Consider the following 18,507-nt stretch of genomic DNA (forward strand, 5'->3'; position numbering starts at 1 on the left):
AAACACAAACACAGTTAATGACAGGTAACGAACAAGTATACAGAAGGATGTTTAATATATCTTCTTTGTTATGGATACAAGTTCAGGGAAAGAAGATGTTGTGTACTGACAACTTTTGCACGGGTGAAGTTCATGTGTATAATGTCACACAGAAACAGGTTATGTGTAAGTACTTCATCTTACCAGTCCCCTTGTGGACAACTACTGGAGGCACTCAGATGTGGACTCCCCAGATGAGAGGTACACACATAGACACCAGTAATAGGACACATGACTTATCCCAATGTACTGATACTGATGATGGATTAGTATGTCCTCAGCAAACACAGCTATATGAGCCTTGTAAGTTAGAACACCCAACCAGTGTATGCAACTGGGAATTGCATGATAAAGAGGTGGATATGTTTATAGAGGTAGAGCCTCAGGTTGTATGCCTAGTCACATATGATATGAATACAACTTCCCTCTATAATTTACCAAATCCTTTTTCTGGATGCTTATTTAACGTTACACACCTCAGGTGGAAGAACACTACTTATGTGTTCTATGCGAAGAGACAAGAAGATGTACAGTTTGAATTTCAGGTGACTGAGATACCTTCCCATAACCTTACAGTTAATCTCCAAAGTATCATTAATGCCTTTAATAATACAGAAAAACTTGCTCACCACTTACAGAAAGTAAACTATTCTGCCCATCATGCACAAATGCATACAATTGTAGAAGCAGAGAAATTGGTGGAAGTAGCCACACAATTAAAAGATAATTTACAGCACCTTTGGTGGGATGTGTTCACAGGTAACTCACCTTCACTCAAAAGGATGTTTAGTGGTCTCATTCATCCAGTAATCGTTATAATCATTGTATTAATTTTGCTCATTTTGTGGAATTGCTACCTATCTTATAATTTTAGGAAAATGGTAAATAAAGCATCTGCACCGGTAGGGACTCTCTTTGTCACACATAAGAAGAGTGCCTCAGAGTGGGAAAAGTGTTTAGCGTGTGAAAGAATTACATTGATCACACCTGAGAAGAAATGTGTTTTCTGTAGTACTGATGTTGGAAGAAACCCCTCTTTCTAGGGAAAGATGCGACGGGATTCTTGGTATTCAGGTGATGAATGATGCTTGCATCTACTTGCATAGGGTGCCTATGGAAGTAATATAGTTACTATGAAAGCCATGATTCCAATAAGGGAAAGATAGTATGTTTTAATAAAAAGAGGGGATTGTGAGAGTCTATAATAATTTATAGTGTTTATTTAAAACATACTGTATGATTTATCAGAAAAAGCCATTTTCCTTTACACAAATATCATGAGATTAAGCCAGCATTATACTGAACGAGCATATTACATGACAACAGCAGCTGAATGATCCCAGAATAGGATACAAAGTCTGGACACTGTGAAAAAAAAAAGACATATTGAAGATGCATTGATACATCCTATGTACTTGTTAAACCTATCATATGTATTCTTTTCTGTCAAACCATTTTTGGCAAATGTTTGAGACAGCAGTTTTCTGAACTTATAAAAGACGGCTCAAAGGGGATGTGCCTCTGAGAGCTGAGTGGATTCATCACAAGTGTGTGTTGAGTTTTCATCATCTCCCCAGCCGGCTGGAAGGAAAATTAAGAACAGGAGTAGTGTTTTGCATACCGTGATCCAGGAGTAGGAAGCCTCATCACCCTAACACAAGTCAGAAGAAACCAGGAAACCACGTTGGTTGGAAAGACAGCATGGTGCACATCACCGCCCGGGCAAAGTGAAAAATCAGGAAAGGAGAACTAGCAGACAAAGCAGTCCGGGTGAGTGGAAATAATGGGACACAGAAATACAACCTTCCACGTAAGCCACCGCAGGCCTACTGAATTGCCTCCAAGGACAAATTGAGGTCCCAAGACAGGAATGGAAGAACAGAAGGAGGCAGTACATGCGGCACACACTGTATAAATGGCTGAATGTCTGGAAACAAGGCCAGACACTTCGGAACAGGATCCATAAGGCAGGAATGAAAACAGCCGGATACCCGGAGTAAACCCTTCACACAAAAAAGAAAGAAGAGACAATGGAAGTGTGCTAAAAAGTCCATATAGAACTATAAGCTGAAACTGTGAAGCTACGATGGACACACAGTAACAGGCCCCCATGCTAAACAACAAGCGTAGCCCCAACAGAACAGTCTAGCGACTGAAACTAGGGAAAAGTACACAAAGGTGCAGTCACCAGACGAGGAGCTAACAAAAAGCCCCAAAGAAGACCGGCCTTTGAAAGCCAAGAGAGGCTGAAAGAACAAACCTCAAATAATGATAGACAGAAAATCTGAAGCAAGCTCCCGAAGGTGCCGCATGCTGGAAGATACCAACATGTCCCAACAGAGGCTGAAACGCAAATTTACCCTGACGTCCCTATTATACTGCAAATGTGCAACCTAGAATCCCTGATAGAGGTCACAGGAAGAAAAATTGAATCACCCACAATCCGGAGCAGTGCACCAGAGTTCCAGAAGAAACCGTAAAAGTCGGGAACAAGGACATCTACAAATGGCAGAATGTCAGTTAACATTGCAAGTGTAATCTGCACCCAGGAGTAAAACCACCCAACAAAAAATTGACGTGTCACGAGACAGGACGTATCTCCCAAGAAGTGTGCAGCCAAGCTCGCACCTTCCCAAAAAATCGGAACCGAATAGGTTAAGGAATTGCCCTGCAAAGTTAAGTCTGGCCAAATAAAAAAGGCACACAGCACAGACAGACAATAACTGCAATCTCAAAGTGGAGACTGCAGATCAGAATTTCAACCCAAACCCCAAAAAGGGGAGAAAAAAGCTCCGCAACTGAAAAGTCAGAAAGACAAAACAGGTAGGAATTTATATACCTGGAGAAATTAGCTAATCACCAACTAAATAATACTCCCTATATGTTGCAAAAATAACACTGATGGGTTGCATCCCAATGGATAAAGACAAAGCCCAACTGGTCGGTCAGGGACATAGGTTGTGTCCAAAAGACCAGAGAAAGTAACCCTCCGGAAGTAGTACAGGGCTATGGGCAGGAGCCGATCCCCTCCAGTCAAAATGAAGACCAGACACTGTGCGTCCTGGGTTATGTACTGTGAGACTAGAGTCACTGGTCCAGGACACTGTAAAATGGAGGGTAGGTACACACATGCAAAGCAAACTGCACACCTGGGAATGGCTAAATGCTAACATGGCATGAGGGGTAAGAATGGTAGAAGAAAATCAGAAGTGGAAAACCACCCTGGCTAGTGTCCCGCATAGATATATTAAAATGCGGACAAATTGCTGGGGATCCGAACGATGTCGGCAGACACCATATGGACCTAGCCCTCCCCGTCAGTATACTAAAGTCCGAAGACAAGGAGAAGAGAGTTACAATACCTGAGAGATCTGAAAAAGGTCCCATCAGACCGGCCCACCTTGTCCAAACCTGAACCGCTGTCTCCTAGAAAAGGAGAGTAATAAATCCACCCACAGCAGACAAAAGAGATTGTTCAAGGAGGACAACGCAAAGGTGCCCACTTCAACTGAGAATTCAGTGGTTTAGGACCCCTGTGAAAAGTCACTAAAACCCCTTTCACACTGCCAGCAATAACCCGGCTTATTTCACTTGAACTCGCAGCAATCCGGGATATTGCTCAGTGTGAAAGGGCCCAGTTGAAATAACCTGGGTTGAGTGACCATGCATTTCTGCAAAGAAAAAAAAAATTAGAGACCGTCCAGAACATCACAAAACACTGCCCTAACCTCCGTGCACTACAAGTCGTGCCACACATAATACGGGAGCTCCGTGTGACACGGCAGCGCAGAGCGTTTTTTTTGTGTGACTTTTTACCTTCAAATGCGTCTTATTCTCATAGTGATGTGAATATTTAGCACTAGCAGCTTCTGCTGAGTAAAATGATATGCAGCATGCCTATATACTGTGAGCGTCTGCGGGTGTATCTGCATATGAAACGCTACGTTAGTGTTACAGCCGCTGACACTGTAATGTAGCGTGTCACATGCAGTTACACCCGCTGTCGCTCACAGAATATAGGCATGCCGCATATCATTTTAATCAGCAGAAGCTGTTTGTGCTATTCCATATGCGAATAAGACGCATTGGAAGGTAAATAGCTGCACGAAAAGACGCTAGGTGCTACACGGCATGGCGCAACTAGAAGGGCTGTTTAGCGCGCAAGGAGACTAGATGTATGTGCACACATCTGTATGTCATAAACAAACAGGAATGGAGAGAACCCAGTAGAAATAGAATGCCTATATCCTCAAGAGAGAGGAAATGTGCAGCATCAGTTCCCGAATGACATTGAATATGACCTCAACTAGATCCTTACTTGGTGCCTAGGTTATGCTGCCCCACACATAGACCAAGGTAGGCTGTGTATATACGGATATATATGATACACTGCTTTACGCGGCTAAACCCAACCACTTTGGGCGTGATCAGCGTGAAAAACTGCAACAATTGAATAGCGCCCCGCAATATCCCGTCACTTTAGACGGGAGATCGGGCACGCTATAACAACTGAATACCGCCCTATGAATCCAGACCACACTTCTGTAATAACTACAGGGTTAGTTATAACCGATGTAATAAATAAGTTAGTTTAAAATGAGCCACGTATAGGCTCTCTTTACAAAAAAAAAACTTGTATAAATCTATGTATAAATATGAATCTATACTAAAATATATACCATGCATAATCGACATAGTGCTTAGATAAGTCACCGGAACCTGTATCCTCCCTAAAAGGAAAGGTTATTGAGCAAAAACTAAAGACTATAACTAAAGACTATAATGTACACAGAGGAGATTAAAATATATGATGTTGTATACCCAAGCAGTGAGGGAAGCAAGAAAATTATATAAAACATAATTCTATAGTAAGCCGCAACATGAAGAAATGCACAAAAAGTGGGTAACAATTACTGAAAACCCATAGACTATGCCTATCCACCTAGTCTGTATAAATATATGCTGGCTTGTTCTTAAATAGAAGTATATAATGCATATTGTACCCATATAATCCTTCTACGAAAGGTAAAGGAAACACAAGCATTTGATGGCTATAAGGCAGTAAGGCCAACCATTACTGCACCCGTGTTCAATACAGACGTATAGTCCAGGGTGACACACACTGAAAGTAAGGTAACCGCAATAAATTGCAGTCCAGCAATAGTCTACATATAGCATTAGCCAGAAATGCTGACACTTCATACACTGAAATCAGGGAAAAACTGCACCAATGTAATTATAGCTTCTTTACACATGGGGTCACAGTAGCACGGAGCCGTCAACACTTATTGAGCTAGTTAATTAGCTGTATATAAGCTCCTTCCCTCTGTCCCCTTCTCAGTTGGAAATTAAAAAGCCTGAAGGATAGGTTGAACAATAACTATAACCATCTTACTAACAGATTCCACAAACAAGGGAGGGATCGAAGTGTCCCCAGATGAAGTCAGAGAAATAGTTTTAAAAGGTAGGTTCCATAAATCTTGTTTTCTTTTCCTACATTTGGGGGACACATCATTACATATAAGAGTTGTACAAAAGCTGTCCCTAGGGGAGGTTTCGTCCAGACTTATCTGAACTTAATACTCTACGTCCCAGGCCAGATTCACTGGACGCAGAGTCATTAAATGCATCGAGAATCATGTAGTGCTCTACATAACTGTTCTACGGTTGCCCATGCCATGGTGATCAACGCCACCAACTGAGCTAGATGGAACGAATTGCAATCCTAACTAGGATAGCTTGTTCAGTCCCATTCTATGTCTACCGAATCATGGGCCTAATCCATCTTGCCATAGTCCTCCTAGTGGTTGGACACTATGCTTAGTGTCATAAAGAGAAACATTTAGTATGCCTAATATTGGTTGTTTTCTAAAGATACATGACTATGTTACCAGGTTTTGCTGATTATTAGAAGTTGTAAAGTTGTAATTACCTTTCCTTATAATAAGACAATTGACACTACTTAAGGAAAGACAACGGGTAGTGTATACCACTATCCGCTTGTCCCAAATAGAGCATTCCCGATAAGCTCCCATTATAATACGCTACTATCCCAGTTATAAATTGAAGAAAACTAGATGCTGCGCACAACCTTTCTCCTACTATTTTCCGGGTCGTAATGACCCGGTATGTGCAATCAGATCTAAGGTTACACTGTGTATCTGTATGTGGTGTGATGCTGGTGGAAAAAGATTTTGTGCACCAATGAATTTATATTAAAAATTATAACCTGTACACCACATACAGATACACAGTTTAACCCTTCAATTTATTACTGTACTGGATGAAGTCAGACATCTCCTAGTGCAGCAGCACACCTTCGGAAGTTATCACCATTTACTTAAGTTGCGCAGGACCACCATTTCTGTATACCATAGTATCCCAGTACACTAACTCAAGTCCACATCCCTTAAATTAAAAAAGGCAGATGACTGAAGTGCTAATACTTAATAAATAAATTAATATATATACATACATACATACATACATGAGAGATGGGTTACGTGCGCTCCTGGGTATTGTGTGTGAACAGGTGCAGTAAGTAGGTAAGCATCACCCCTCCTCACCAGTGCGGGACGCTGAAACTGGGGACAATCCCCGACCACCACAACCAGGACATCCCAGTTCTCAGGTCTGTAGACCAAAGGACCAGTAGGAGAACATGCAGTAGTAAGGACCGCATGTCAAGGAGCCCCCTTAAAGAGTTTACCCATCTCCCAAACTGTGGACTGCCCTGTTCACCCCAATTGGGCAGCACGTCCCCACGAACAATCCAGAGACGCAACGACTCCCCGAGGAGCACTGTGCCTCCAATCAAAAGAAGGAATTAATATCAACACATTTAACACGAATAAATTCTATCACCTCTACTCACTCACCCAGCCTACTGTGTGCTCTTTATACCTTACCACAACACACCCACCTCCTCCAACCTCCCTCTCTCCTCCCCCCCCTCCCTTTCCACACACACACAATACCCAGGAGCGCACGTAACCCATCTCTCATCACGTTAACCTACAAGTAGGATCAGGTACCCCTACTATACGCTGAAGCACCATCCCTACTTTCCCCCCACCTACCCAATCCCAACTACATATCCCCAAACACTACCACACCCCGAAGCGCATCCTAACCAACAATTACCATACATATATACACATGTATCTAAAATATACTTCTGTCTCTGGAGCTTACTCCTTCAGCACTTAATGAAAAACTGAGGAGGATACAGCTAATTAACTAGCTCATTAAGTGCTAACGGCTCCATGCCACTCTAACCCCATGTGCAATGATGTGTCCCCAGATGTAAAAAGAATCTTCAGTATTTGATGATCAGCTCAGAGTTCATAGAGAAATAATTAGGTTATGGCTAACCTGAAATCACGTAATTCGCTTAGGTCAGGTGTTGACAAGTTTTTGTACAATCTAAGGATCCAGCTTAACAGTTTAGAAGCCAGATCATTGTCCACCCCAACCAGCCACAAGGACTAAGTATTTTTGGTCTTAAAGGTATAGTGTGCCCCCCTTCCCCCAGTGGCCAAATAAACATGAAAAATGTAACCTTTTTTTTTTTTTTTTAATTGGCTTTAAAAAGCAACATTTACACAGAACATGACCTTTGTGTGAAAATTCTAGCCCAGTGTTTCCTAAACTCATTCCTAAGGGAGCACTAACAGTGCATGTTTTCCAGGTCTCCTCACAAAATCAAAAGTGAAATAATTAGCTCCACCCATGGATTTTTTAAAATGTGTCAGCCAGTAATAAATACTCCTGTGCACCAACTAGGAAAAATGGAAACCCTGCACTGTTAGTGCTCACTGAGGAATGCGTTTCAGAAACACTGCTCTAGCCCATCAGGAAAAAGGGGAAAAAAAGAGGGACAGTACCTCATGTATTTCATGTGCCACCAGAGCTGCCATCTGATTGGCCACCGCTCGGGGCAGCTTGCAGCATAAATCTTGTGACAGCACTGTTAAGCTGGGTACACTAGATGATATGTCGTCCGATGCTGCGGATCGGAGTGACATATCGGATGCATGTGCCCAAGGTTTAGCAGTCCTTAAAATCCAGCTGCAGGGTCTAAAGCTGGGTACACACAGCACGATCTGCACAACCAATGATATCACTGAACGATTTCCCTTCAACTTTTCTGTAGTGCAGAACAAACGATATTGGATGTACACACTGGAAGATATCTATGATAGAAATCTTTCAGTGAATTCATCCTGCCACATCTCTGAACTTGCAAATCGTGATGAAATCGTCCAAGTTGGCCTGCATGTACTGACAACCATATTATTGTTATCGTCCATGCGGGAACGCGCATCGTTGGTCATTCGCTGCATAAAAATGAACGTTTTATCGTTTTCGTTCAAATATATCGTACAGTGTGTATGCTCCTTAAAACCTTAGTCCCCATGACGGTCGGGATTTGTCAAGCCCTGTCTTAAGTTAATAAGGGTGTGAAACAGCCGTCTTCACAGAAAATGATCTAAGGGAATTTGCAAGAGAGATCCCCCAACTTGAGTACCCTTCTTTTTTAGCTTAGAAACTTAAATTTCCAGAGAAACATGAGTGTACACAATATACCATCAAAACAGAGTTAATCGATAATCTATATATACAGTAAGAACAGACATATAGCCCCATCAAAGTTTATCATTCAAATTTTCTACCTTTTGAGCTCTCTCTGATTTTAACTTTAATTTATTTTGTCGTTTTTAATATAATCATTCTTAATTAAAATAATAAAAGTCATTTTTAGGTCTTATTCCTCTGCTTCTCACCTAAGCTTCCGCAAATGGGCTATTTCTTCCCTGTAAAGATCGTCCAACTGCTGCATTTTATTTGCGGTTTCAGATTCCAGCCAAGTCCGCCTTCCAAGTAACAGGAAACAAGTTTAATGCACAAGCTATTGTCAATGATATAACCTCATTATTCTTCCTTTACACATCATCAAGCACAAGATAACTTTGGGAAAATGTATCAAGAACACAGAGTTTCTCTGTATAATACATATATCCCAGGTGGGATGGGGCGCAAGTCGCTCCGAAACATTGTATTAATAAACTAAGTTTGCATCAAGACCTGGAGTGCAATGTGGTACAGGGCAGCTCAAACAGCACCTACACCAGTGAGCTATATGTTTCTTTGACACTGGCACCAGGGCAGCATTAATACATATGTTTGGGGGAGTTTCTGTCTCTATAAGCCAATGAGCTAGCAGACCGAAACCCATGAACAAAGCATAGTTTGTGTATAAAATCTGTGTGATACCTGGTGGTAAATGATGCAGAGTAATTCTCATGTGTTTGTGAGTCAGTGCAGGGACTGGTCAGAAGGCGGATGCTTGGACATGGCCTTTTCTCAGCAACGTCCAGCACAGCCTCCTCTCCTTGCATTTCAGCAACTCCGTTACTCTGCTGTAGCTTTTATAACTTCAAAAATGACTATTATATGCAGAGCAGAACTAGTTACGGATTCTTTGACTATTTGCAATACAGACATTACATTGGGCACCTGGTGGCATTGTTGCCTTTTCAGTTTGTGCAGCATTTACAAAGACCAACTAAATACCTGAAAACCTGGTCGGTCACGGCATCCTCCTTTTCTGTCTCTTTTGAGTTCAGAGCATCACTTGGATCCCATTTTCTGGTTGGAGAAACATTCACCCCATCTCTTTCTCTGTCCCAGTTAACCCTACAGTTGGCATAGTAGGCAGTGTAAGGTTCAATGTCTATGTTCATTTTGTGTATAAATTAGATCTTAAGGGTGGCACACACACATGACCAGTAACCTTAATTACTACAACTGTAATTCATAATAACAGGCCTCCTACTTCAACACTCTTACATATGAGGTGCTCTGTTTTATCTGCAAAATCTATTTCCTGAGCTTTACATGTTTATGTGAGTGTCTGCAGTATCTGCTAGTTTGGGCCTGCATACAAATATCACATATTTCATCTAAAGTTAATTATACTGTAGCTTGGACACACTGTGTATTATTAATGCTGTACATCCAGTACTTTTATTAAATGCTATACAGCAGACAGTAGCAACGTGCGGCACTCCAGCTGCTCCCAGCATGCCCTGCCACAGCTTTAGAATGGGTCATTCAATGTCAAGTGGACCAGGTGTCCCCATCTCCAATTTTGATAACATTTTACACTAAGCTTGGCATATATGTCAGGCTAACTTTGTGATAGTAATGTAATAGTAGCAAAACTATGGCCCTCAAAGTGGGAGTGGGTGCAACGGTCACCGACTCCACAGCACAAAATTGGCAGATGGGGATGATCTTCAAAATTGGTCCACTTGACATGGAATGACCCGTATGCTCTAACCGCAAATATTTGGCAGAGCATGCTGGGATGTGTAGTCCCACAGCAGCTGAAGTGCTGCATGTTCCCTTGCTATACAGGATGTATGAGCAGAAGCAAAGAGTTATTACTGGTGACTCAATTAATTCTGTACCTTTTTGGGGAGGATGGAGGAGATGTTGGGTTTGGAGGCACCCAAGGAATTTTCTTCTCTCGTACAATGGGTTGATTCTCTTTCAGCTTGAATGCCACAGTTTTCTCCTGAAAATGCGCAGGTTGTGTTGGACCCGCCTTTCGGGGCTGTCGGAATCCCTACAGGATCATATACAGAGTATATTCTTCTGTCCAGCAGAGTGGTGGATAACTGCACTTTCCTGGGTTTCAGAGTAATATGGCACAAGGACCATCGCAGTCTCTATCACCTGGTAACTTGTACTGTGCTGAACCTCAATTTCTACCGTCTTAGACAAATAAACATACTATAAATACATCTGTGTAGATATTCTGTAGAAGACACCTCCTGCATGCATCTGCGATCTGAGTGTAGTGTCAGTAGACGCTGCTTCAGACCAGCAACGCGAGCATCGGTCGCTGCCCTTGGCCAGTCTGCGCAAGCTTACGCTTACTCAGTCTAGCTGTCAGAACCCCTCTGTTGTGTCCAGGAAGTCTGCGTCTGCCGACGCACACCCTGGGCTTGGTGTCGCCCGTTTTGTAGAACAGTCTTGGTCGCCGTCTCCGCTCCGCCCCCACAAAAACTGCAGCATATCAATCAAGCACCTAAGGGAGGACTGTGAGCGATTACGCAGGACCCGTTCTGCACATGATATTTTTATATATTATAAAATCTAGTTGATCAAATGGAGCTCGTTTCTCTATTCTAATGATATATGCATTAATTGTACACCTGTGCAGCAGTGGACGTTTCAGGAGTATGAAAAAGAGCAGTTTTGCCGCTGTCCATCTGCTATATGCTGAAAAGGTGAACGTTAAACAATAACTGTGAGAACATCATTTCATCTGATTGGAAGGGCAGCTCTGAGTCCTATTTGGTTCAGAATATAGGTCACAAACTTTTCTGAACAAAATAGTTTTAAACAAACTTTAACCTAATTATTGTAAGTGGTTCACAAGCAGTAGCTCTGGGACCACCCCTACCCCATTACTTTAATAAAGGTGTCACACCCCAGATATTGCTTCTCATTTTTACATGAATGGATTACACACAGTCCATGATTCTATAAAAGAATGTTACGGAAGCGCTTCCATAGAGTTCTACTATGATTTGTCGATAGACTTAGGCAACAGGACAGTTTTCTATTTTGCTGTATGGAGGACACCATTCTTTTAGATGGGGTTACTCAAATAAGGACAATTTTTTAAAATAACAAAATAAATACAAAGAAATAGGAATGATATGGGGGAAATTGTTCACTGACAATTAAAAAAACCCCCAATGGTTAAGATTTGCCTGGATTTTTAGGGGGCGATTCAATTACAGGAATAGCACATCACGTCAATCCAAACTGCTAGTGAAAAATTGCAATGTCAGAGATACTGTAGCTGGCTGGTATGTGCACAGCCAAGCAACACAACAATGATCAGCGGCACATCGCCTGTAACTGAATCCCTTGGTATTTTCTGGTAATAATGCATTTCCATTCCATCCATCCATGGCAGCCCTTACTATAGGAATGAAGAGAATTTCATCCTGCTACTCGGTTGTGGCCTGTGCCCTTTGTGCCATAACAGAGTGGTCTGGGGACAGTTTTGCTATGACCTTTTATATGCTTTCAATTCAACCCGTAAGCCATCTTGCTAAAGAATACCCTTACTTGGAGCTTATCCTTTATGCATACCTTCTGGAAAAGCGAAAATGTTTCAGTCTGCCGGGATTATTCGCTCCTACAGATAAAGTCCACATGCCCTCACAAAGCATAAAGTGTGCAAAGATCTTTTTATATAATTTTAAGTGCATGTGCAAAAGCATGGCAATACTAGTTCTTGTCTAATATGGAATTCATGTAGCACTTTTAGTAAGAACTGTGGATTGGTTATTAAGACCACTTGAAAAGGCTCAAATAAAACCCCTGGCACCATAGTGTGCATAGAGGCTGCCACCAGGAAGAGTACTTTAAAGATTACAAACATAAAGGATCCCCTGGTAAAGCACTATGGACTACAAGGGAAAGGGAGCAATCAAGGGTTTTGCATAAGGCCTAATATGCCTGACTGCCTGTAAGAATCTTATTATACATTTGTCTTGTGCCAATCAACGAATGAGCTTAAGCTGGCCACACATCTAAAGATTATCTGTCCAACCAGCCAACTAGTTGATTTGTTGGAATGCAATTCTGGTAAGGAATACAATCTGCAATTTGCTCCCAAAAGCTGGAAATTGGACCAAAACTGCTGTTTGAACAAATAGTTTAGATCAAACATTTAACAAACTTGTCTAAACGACCATTTTCATCTGTTTTCTGGCATTTAGGAGCAAATTGCTGACCATCATTTACTCCTATACGTTACCAGATTTTCATTCCAACCAATCGACAAGTTGGCTGGTTGGATGTAAGTTGGTCTAGTGTGTGGCCAGCTTTAGAGCTGAAACATGAGTCATAGCCCATACTGTAATAATTCCCTAATCAGAGCTCTCTGGGCTAACCTTAAGCTTTCTAAAAGCTCCAGAAGTAAAACTATTCCCATGACCGATTATAACATACTGAATTCCTAGTTCTCTGGCCTTCTCGAGAGTATAAATGACCCCTCTGAAATGCCATTGCTTTGCAAATTTAGCCTTCCATCAACAACACCCAAAGACAAAGGTGATGCAGGTGACTTATTGGACCTTCCAGTGCCTGGCAGATGGGGTACAGGGTTCTTCTACTGCCATATTAATTGCCTGAGAGAATATGGTATCTTTGGCTTATGAAATATAGCAACGCCATGCGCCTTGCCTTGCTTAATCTTCGCTAAGGTTATAGTTTGATCCCTTGCAATTCAGATGAGCTGTTACTATGATCAACACCTTATAAAGTGCAGGGAACTGTGGACAGTCCAAAGAGGATGCATGTGAACTGAAAGTGATAACTTAGGACCTAAAACTTAATAAAACTCTGGAGGCCTTACAAAAAAATATGCTGATAAATGTTCTTTAAATTTATGAAGATCATGAAATTCCCTGGATCTGTGGAAGCCAAGACAGACCTTAGGGGCCTCCAACAGAACTGTCTTTGCTTTGATGAAGCTGTTGCTATGCTGGAGAGATTGAGATCATCCTTAAACCAACTGAACATTTTCTAAGAAATAAGCAGGAATAAACAATGTCTCTATTTCCACTTGAAGACCTCAGAAATTACTTTGTTATTTAGGAGTACCTCCAGGCTTTGTAAGAGAACTACCTTCTTTTTATGATAATAAACATCTGTCCCTACTTGGCTTTATGAACTGCAGTAAATAGTGATTGCTGGGTACCCATAGGTCTCCAGCTGTACAGGTCCGGATTGGTTTGAAGAGAACCATCCTTCCTCAAATGGCTGGTGTGTCCTCTAGATCCCCTTTATTTCAATGTGAGAAGCATTTAGGCTTGGTACTGTATGTCTCAGAACTGCACCGTCTTTAGGCACAAACATTTGGTAGATATTGACCTCATTAGCCTCTCTTGCCATTGGTCTGGCAGTTGCAATTGCCTAGGAGTAAAATTTTTAACTAGATACTCAATATAAAATGTTCTCACAGACTTTAATTTTGACCCAAATACATTCACCTACATTGCAGAAGTGTCAGACTCTTCTACAGTATTCAGTTTTCCTCATAGCTTTGCCAAGAGTGTCAATAACATCAGGATTAAAAGGTAGACCTATCCGACATCCTCTGCTTCCTTGATTGAATTAAACCAAGAGGTTGATAAAACCTTTACGATACAGCTTCCCATGGCTCCGCTAGCTATATACTGAAATCTAGAACATTTTAACATGTTTTTCATTTCTCCTTAACAAATGTTTCCTACACTGTTTCATCCAACTTAAATTAAATGTTCTGTACACTGCCCAGTAGGTTGAGTCTCCAGTGCATTCACTTACTGTTTAAAATTAACACAAGCAGCATAAACAAGTAAATGAACAGACCCCTAACAAGGGATTTCCTTCCTTCAGCTCGGGAAAAAAGAAGACATACTGTAAGAGGAATAGAGGAGGCAGCCTGATATTCTGCCAGGGCAAACATCTTTCCCCTCTGCCATTTAGCTAGTACGAAAATGAACCCTATAAAGGTTGGCTGGATGAATTAAATTGAAAAACTGATAAAATGCAGGTGTGTAGCAATATAAAAATGGTACTGATGTATACTGTTCTATTTCATAGCCATACGTTCATTGAATACAAAATGAAGCATTAAGTAAAACAGCAAATTTACGGATTACAACAATCAGATGTTTTGTTAAATTTTGCACCTTGGGTCTTTGAGGAATCAACACTCCTTTGTTCTTGTTCTGTCCAGTCCCCTTTCTAGGCAAACCTTTCAGATGACCAGCTTGAATTAATGCTTCCAGCCCTGCCTTAAGGGCCGCTCGCCTCTCTGGTGAGGAAGGTTCTTGCACCCGCTTAGGTTCTGCATGGGTGGCACCATTCAGGGATTCTGGAGGGTTCTCTGCATAAAGGAGACACAGTATCTCTTGAAGTATGAAATATAATGTCCTAACCTGAACTCGGTAATAAGGTAGCAATAGCACAGGACAATGTCATAGAGAAAAGATATATTATGTGTGACCTTGTACATCAGGAATGATCCAATAGGGGAACAGAAATACAGTTCTCTACAGCAATGAAAGGGTTACGTTTTTATTTTGTTTAAAGAAAAAAAAAATAGCTTTCTTTAAAATGTGAATGGAATTAGGTAAAAAAACAGTACAAAACTACAAGCACTCAATTTTGGATAAACTACAAAATGCCTTTATAGACGGACCATAAAAAGAGACCGTAATCAAAAACATTCCATCAAGGCACAGCTGTCACCACACATCTGAGTGTTCATATAGCATGATAGCAGGGACTGGGAATCCATGTAATCCAACACAGCTACAGAGATACATACACACAGATCTTCTGTACCCACTGGAGTAGTAGGAAATGGACAATACAGGAACAGTTGATAAAACTAGACATCAAGTTCCATTGAATTGACTTATTTTGCTACCAAATATCAATCATTTAAAGCCACCTTTTTAAACTGATGGACACAGTTCTATGTTTTTTTCTATTTACAGACTATGAACTTTGCGGTTACAATGCATATATATGTCCATATCCCCTGATCATATAATACATAAAACATTGATGAATAATTAATACCACATGTGATCACCTCATGATATTTTTTTCTAAGAAAAAGGGTATAGAGGGCGCTAGTGCTGGAGCCGGGCACAACTACACTACAGACTCTGAGGGACGGAGCAGCGGGAATGGGCCTTGACGAAGAGGGGGCGGAGCCAGAGTTGAGGATGATGAATAGGGGGGCGGAGAATGAAGTGACCCGGGACATGCCAGGTCCACATACTAGTAGCTTAATAAAGCGGGTTTCAAAGCTAATTTGGATAAATATCTTCACTAATTGTTACACTAATTATTATTTGATCTAACATGCTCTTAATAAAATCTAATAATTCTTGGATGACTTCAAAGACACAAATGATAGATCTTGACAACCAATTTATAATAGGACGACATATTACCCTCTATTGCTGGTTCTGTACAAGGAAATATGTCTATCTTTACAATAACGATCCATGCTCTGTGATAAAGCCTCCTAAAACGGAAGCGAAATGCGTCAGCTATTTACCTACTATTGACATTGTCACACTACCTTGCCGGACTATATCTGACCTCAGCCAGAGGTCTTAATATACGGAGTGGGAGCTGTGCACTTACAAGTGGAGACAAAATCCCAAACACCAGGATCGCAGAGGCGGCTGGATAAAGTCGGTCATGGGCTGACTAAATTTTCGCCTTCAAAAGCCACATAAGCCGGGATCGTTGGGTTGCTTGTTTCTTCAAGCCAGGACTCCCCACCTTGTACCGCTAGTGATAGCGAGTCTCCCATTATCACAGCCTGAGAGGTCTGATTTATGAGATTCTAAAAAAGGACCTAATACTCAAGTGCGGTGAGAGTTACATGACTTTGTTGCAATACCTTAATCTGATACCTTGTGAGGAAATCCTTTATACTGAGGACTTAGTGCTGTGTTTATTTATTCAGCTATTTAAGGATTATTTATATATTTATCATATGCATGATTACATGTTTTATACTGTTATTGATAGCATGTGTTTTTTATAAATTATATTTTGAATTGATTATTGGCGTCTTGGTTCTAAATTTCTGTCTGTCAAGGTTTTATATATTTTTCTGATTTTAAATAAACATGTTAAAAATAAATAAATAACCAAGAGACATCATATACCATATGTCAGACAAACGAGATGTTCTAATGGTGTATTTTAAGGAACACTCAGACTAAAGCCTGGTACACACTATACAATTTATCAGACGATATGCCAGATTCAGACGAAATCGCATAGTGTGTACCCACTATGTCGGCTGTTGCACGCTCCGGTGGGGTCGTCAACCACCTAGTCAGGTCGTCCCCTACAGGCAGCTCAACATGACGATGCGACCGAAGACCCCATGCAGCTGGATCCGGCAGGGACCGACATATCGGGCAGCCGGGCATCGGATCGCCTAATGTGTACCGGCCGCCCGATATGTCAGCCCGTCGACAGAGGGGGGGGGCCCTTTAGTCGCATCGCTGGGTGCACACATTGTTTAGTGTGTACCCAGCTTAACACTATATAATATAATATTTTGCTCTACATTATAGCACCAATTTTTAAGGAACAAAAGTTAAATTTAAAAACTCTGTAGGTGGATTTGTTCCTCCTTTTTGGCCATATGATACCTAAAAATGTGGTAATCATTTTGTACTACACTTGTATTTTTACAAGCATCCGCCTGGTGGTGAGGGTGGGGGTAAGCCCCACCACCTCTTTAGTGCAACTAGCCCTGGGTAGGACCTGTTTCCAGTGCATCTGGGTTTTACCAAGTGCTAAGTAGCTGGGGTTTAAGACAAGATAACCGAACAAAGCAGATGGGGTAAAAAAAAAACACACAACAACAGTTTATTTTTTTTGAGAAAGTACCATAGTAATAGTAATTATACTTCTTATTCCTGGTGACTCAAACACATTGTTCTGTCCCCTTATTACTAGGCAGACAAAAGCAAAAGCCAGTAGAGAGACTTGTGGAGAAGGGGGCAGAGAACAGGTTCTGGGCTATGAATGATGAAAAATACTTGTAGAGAAGCAGCTGGTAAATATAATGTACTATGGTTTCCTTAGCATTACTCTCCTTGTACAGTCCTTTTACGCCAGGCTCCTCTATACTAAGGGGTCTGGTCTGCTAGGTTCTGTGTTCCTTCTCCCCTCTCTCCTTCTTTGTATCTTCGTGATGCCCGATACTCTGGTTTCCACAGTCCTGCGCAGCGTTCTTTTCCTCTTCTCTTATCTTCTGTATCCTTTCCTTTCACTGTCCTGTAAGCAATGCTGAGTTCTGCAGGGCCTTGCACTACTTCTGTTAGTCCCTTATATCATGTTGGTATTTTATTTGTATGGATTAGACATTTGTAACACTTTGCTAAGATTCCCCTAGTGTTAGTAGTGTTGGGGTTTGTTTGTTAGAACATCACTTGTTTTAAAACTGAAAATCTGATTTAAGAAAACACACTATAATACAATAGAATTCCTATGACACTTCATATTTTGCGCTTTTTCCGCTGAAAGTAATATACATTAACGATTAATGTTGAATGCATAAAAAAAAAATTTTTTTCATGCATTTTGTTGTATCGTCCCGTGATAAACTATACTGTATTTTTTATTGTAATATGTATATATCCAGCTTGTTTTAGGAATTGTTTAATATGGAAGAATGGTGAATAAAAATATTGACAGCAAAGATGGTAAAAGCAAACTCTTAAGTGCAATACAGTACATTTATTATGCAGCCAGGGCTGGTGCACAGTTGAACCTAAGTCAATTCACAGTGGGTATCTTGTGTTTTCACACTGCACATGTGCTGCAGAGTTATACACAAACTAG

At 41.1% G+C, this 18,507-nt stretch overlaps 1 protein-coding gene across 2 annotated transcripts in view; it reads right to left on the reverse strand.

Annotated features, from left to right (window-relative positions):
- The window catches only part of KIAA0753 (KIAA0753 ortholog), an 81,021-nt gene that overhangs the window by 38,354 nt on the left and 24,160 nt on the right, over nucleotides 1–18,507 (reverse strand). For both annotated transcript variants that reach the window (XM_088466326.1, XM_088466325.1), the window contains exons 8-11: nucleotides 14,808–15,004; nucleotides 10,515–10,672; nucleotides 9,616–9,738; nucleotides 8,826–8,915 (exon numbers count right to left, since the gene is read on the reverse strand). In XM_088466326.1, coding sequence (XP_088322452.1) covers nucleotides 8,826–8,915; nucleotides 9,616–9,738; nucleotides 10,515–10,672; nucleotides 14,808–15,004 — 568 coding nt within the window. The remainder of the gene's footprint in view (nucleotides 1–8,825; nucleotides 8,916–9,615; nucleotides 9,739–10,514; nucleotides 10,673–14,807; nucleotides 15,005–18,507) is intronic.

The sequence above is a fragment of the Taudactylus pleione genome, unplaced genomic scaffold (genome assembly GCF_031769625.1).
Source record: "Taudactylus pleione unplaced genomic scaffold, aTauple2 ptg002829l, whole genome shotgun sequence".
NCBI classification, from domain to species: domain Eukaryota; kingdom Metazoa; phylum Chordata; class Amphibia; order Anura; family Myobatrachidae; genus Taudactylus; species Taudactylus pleione.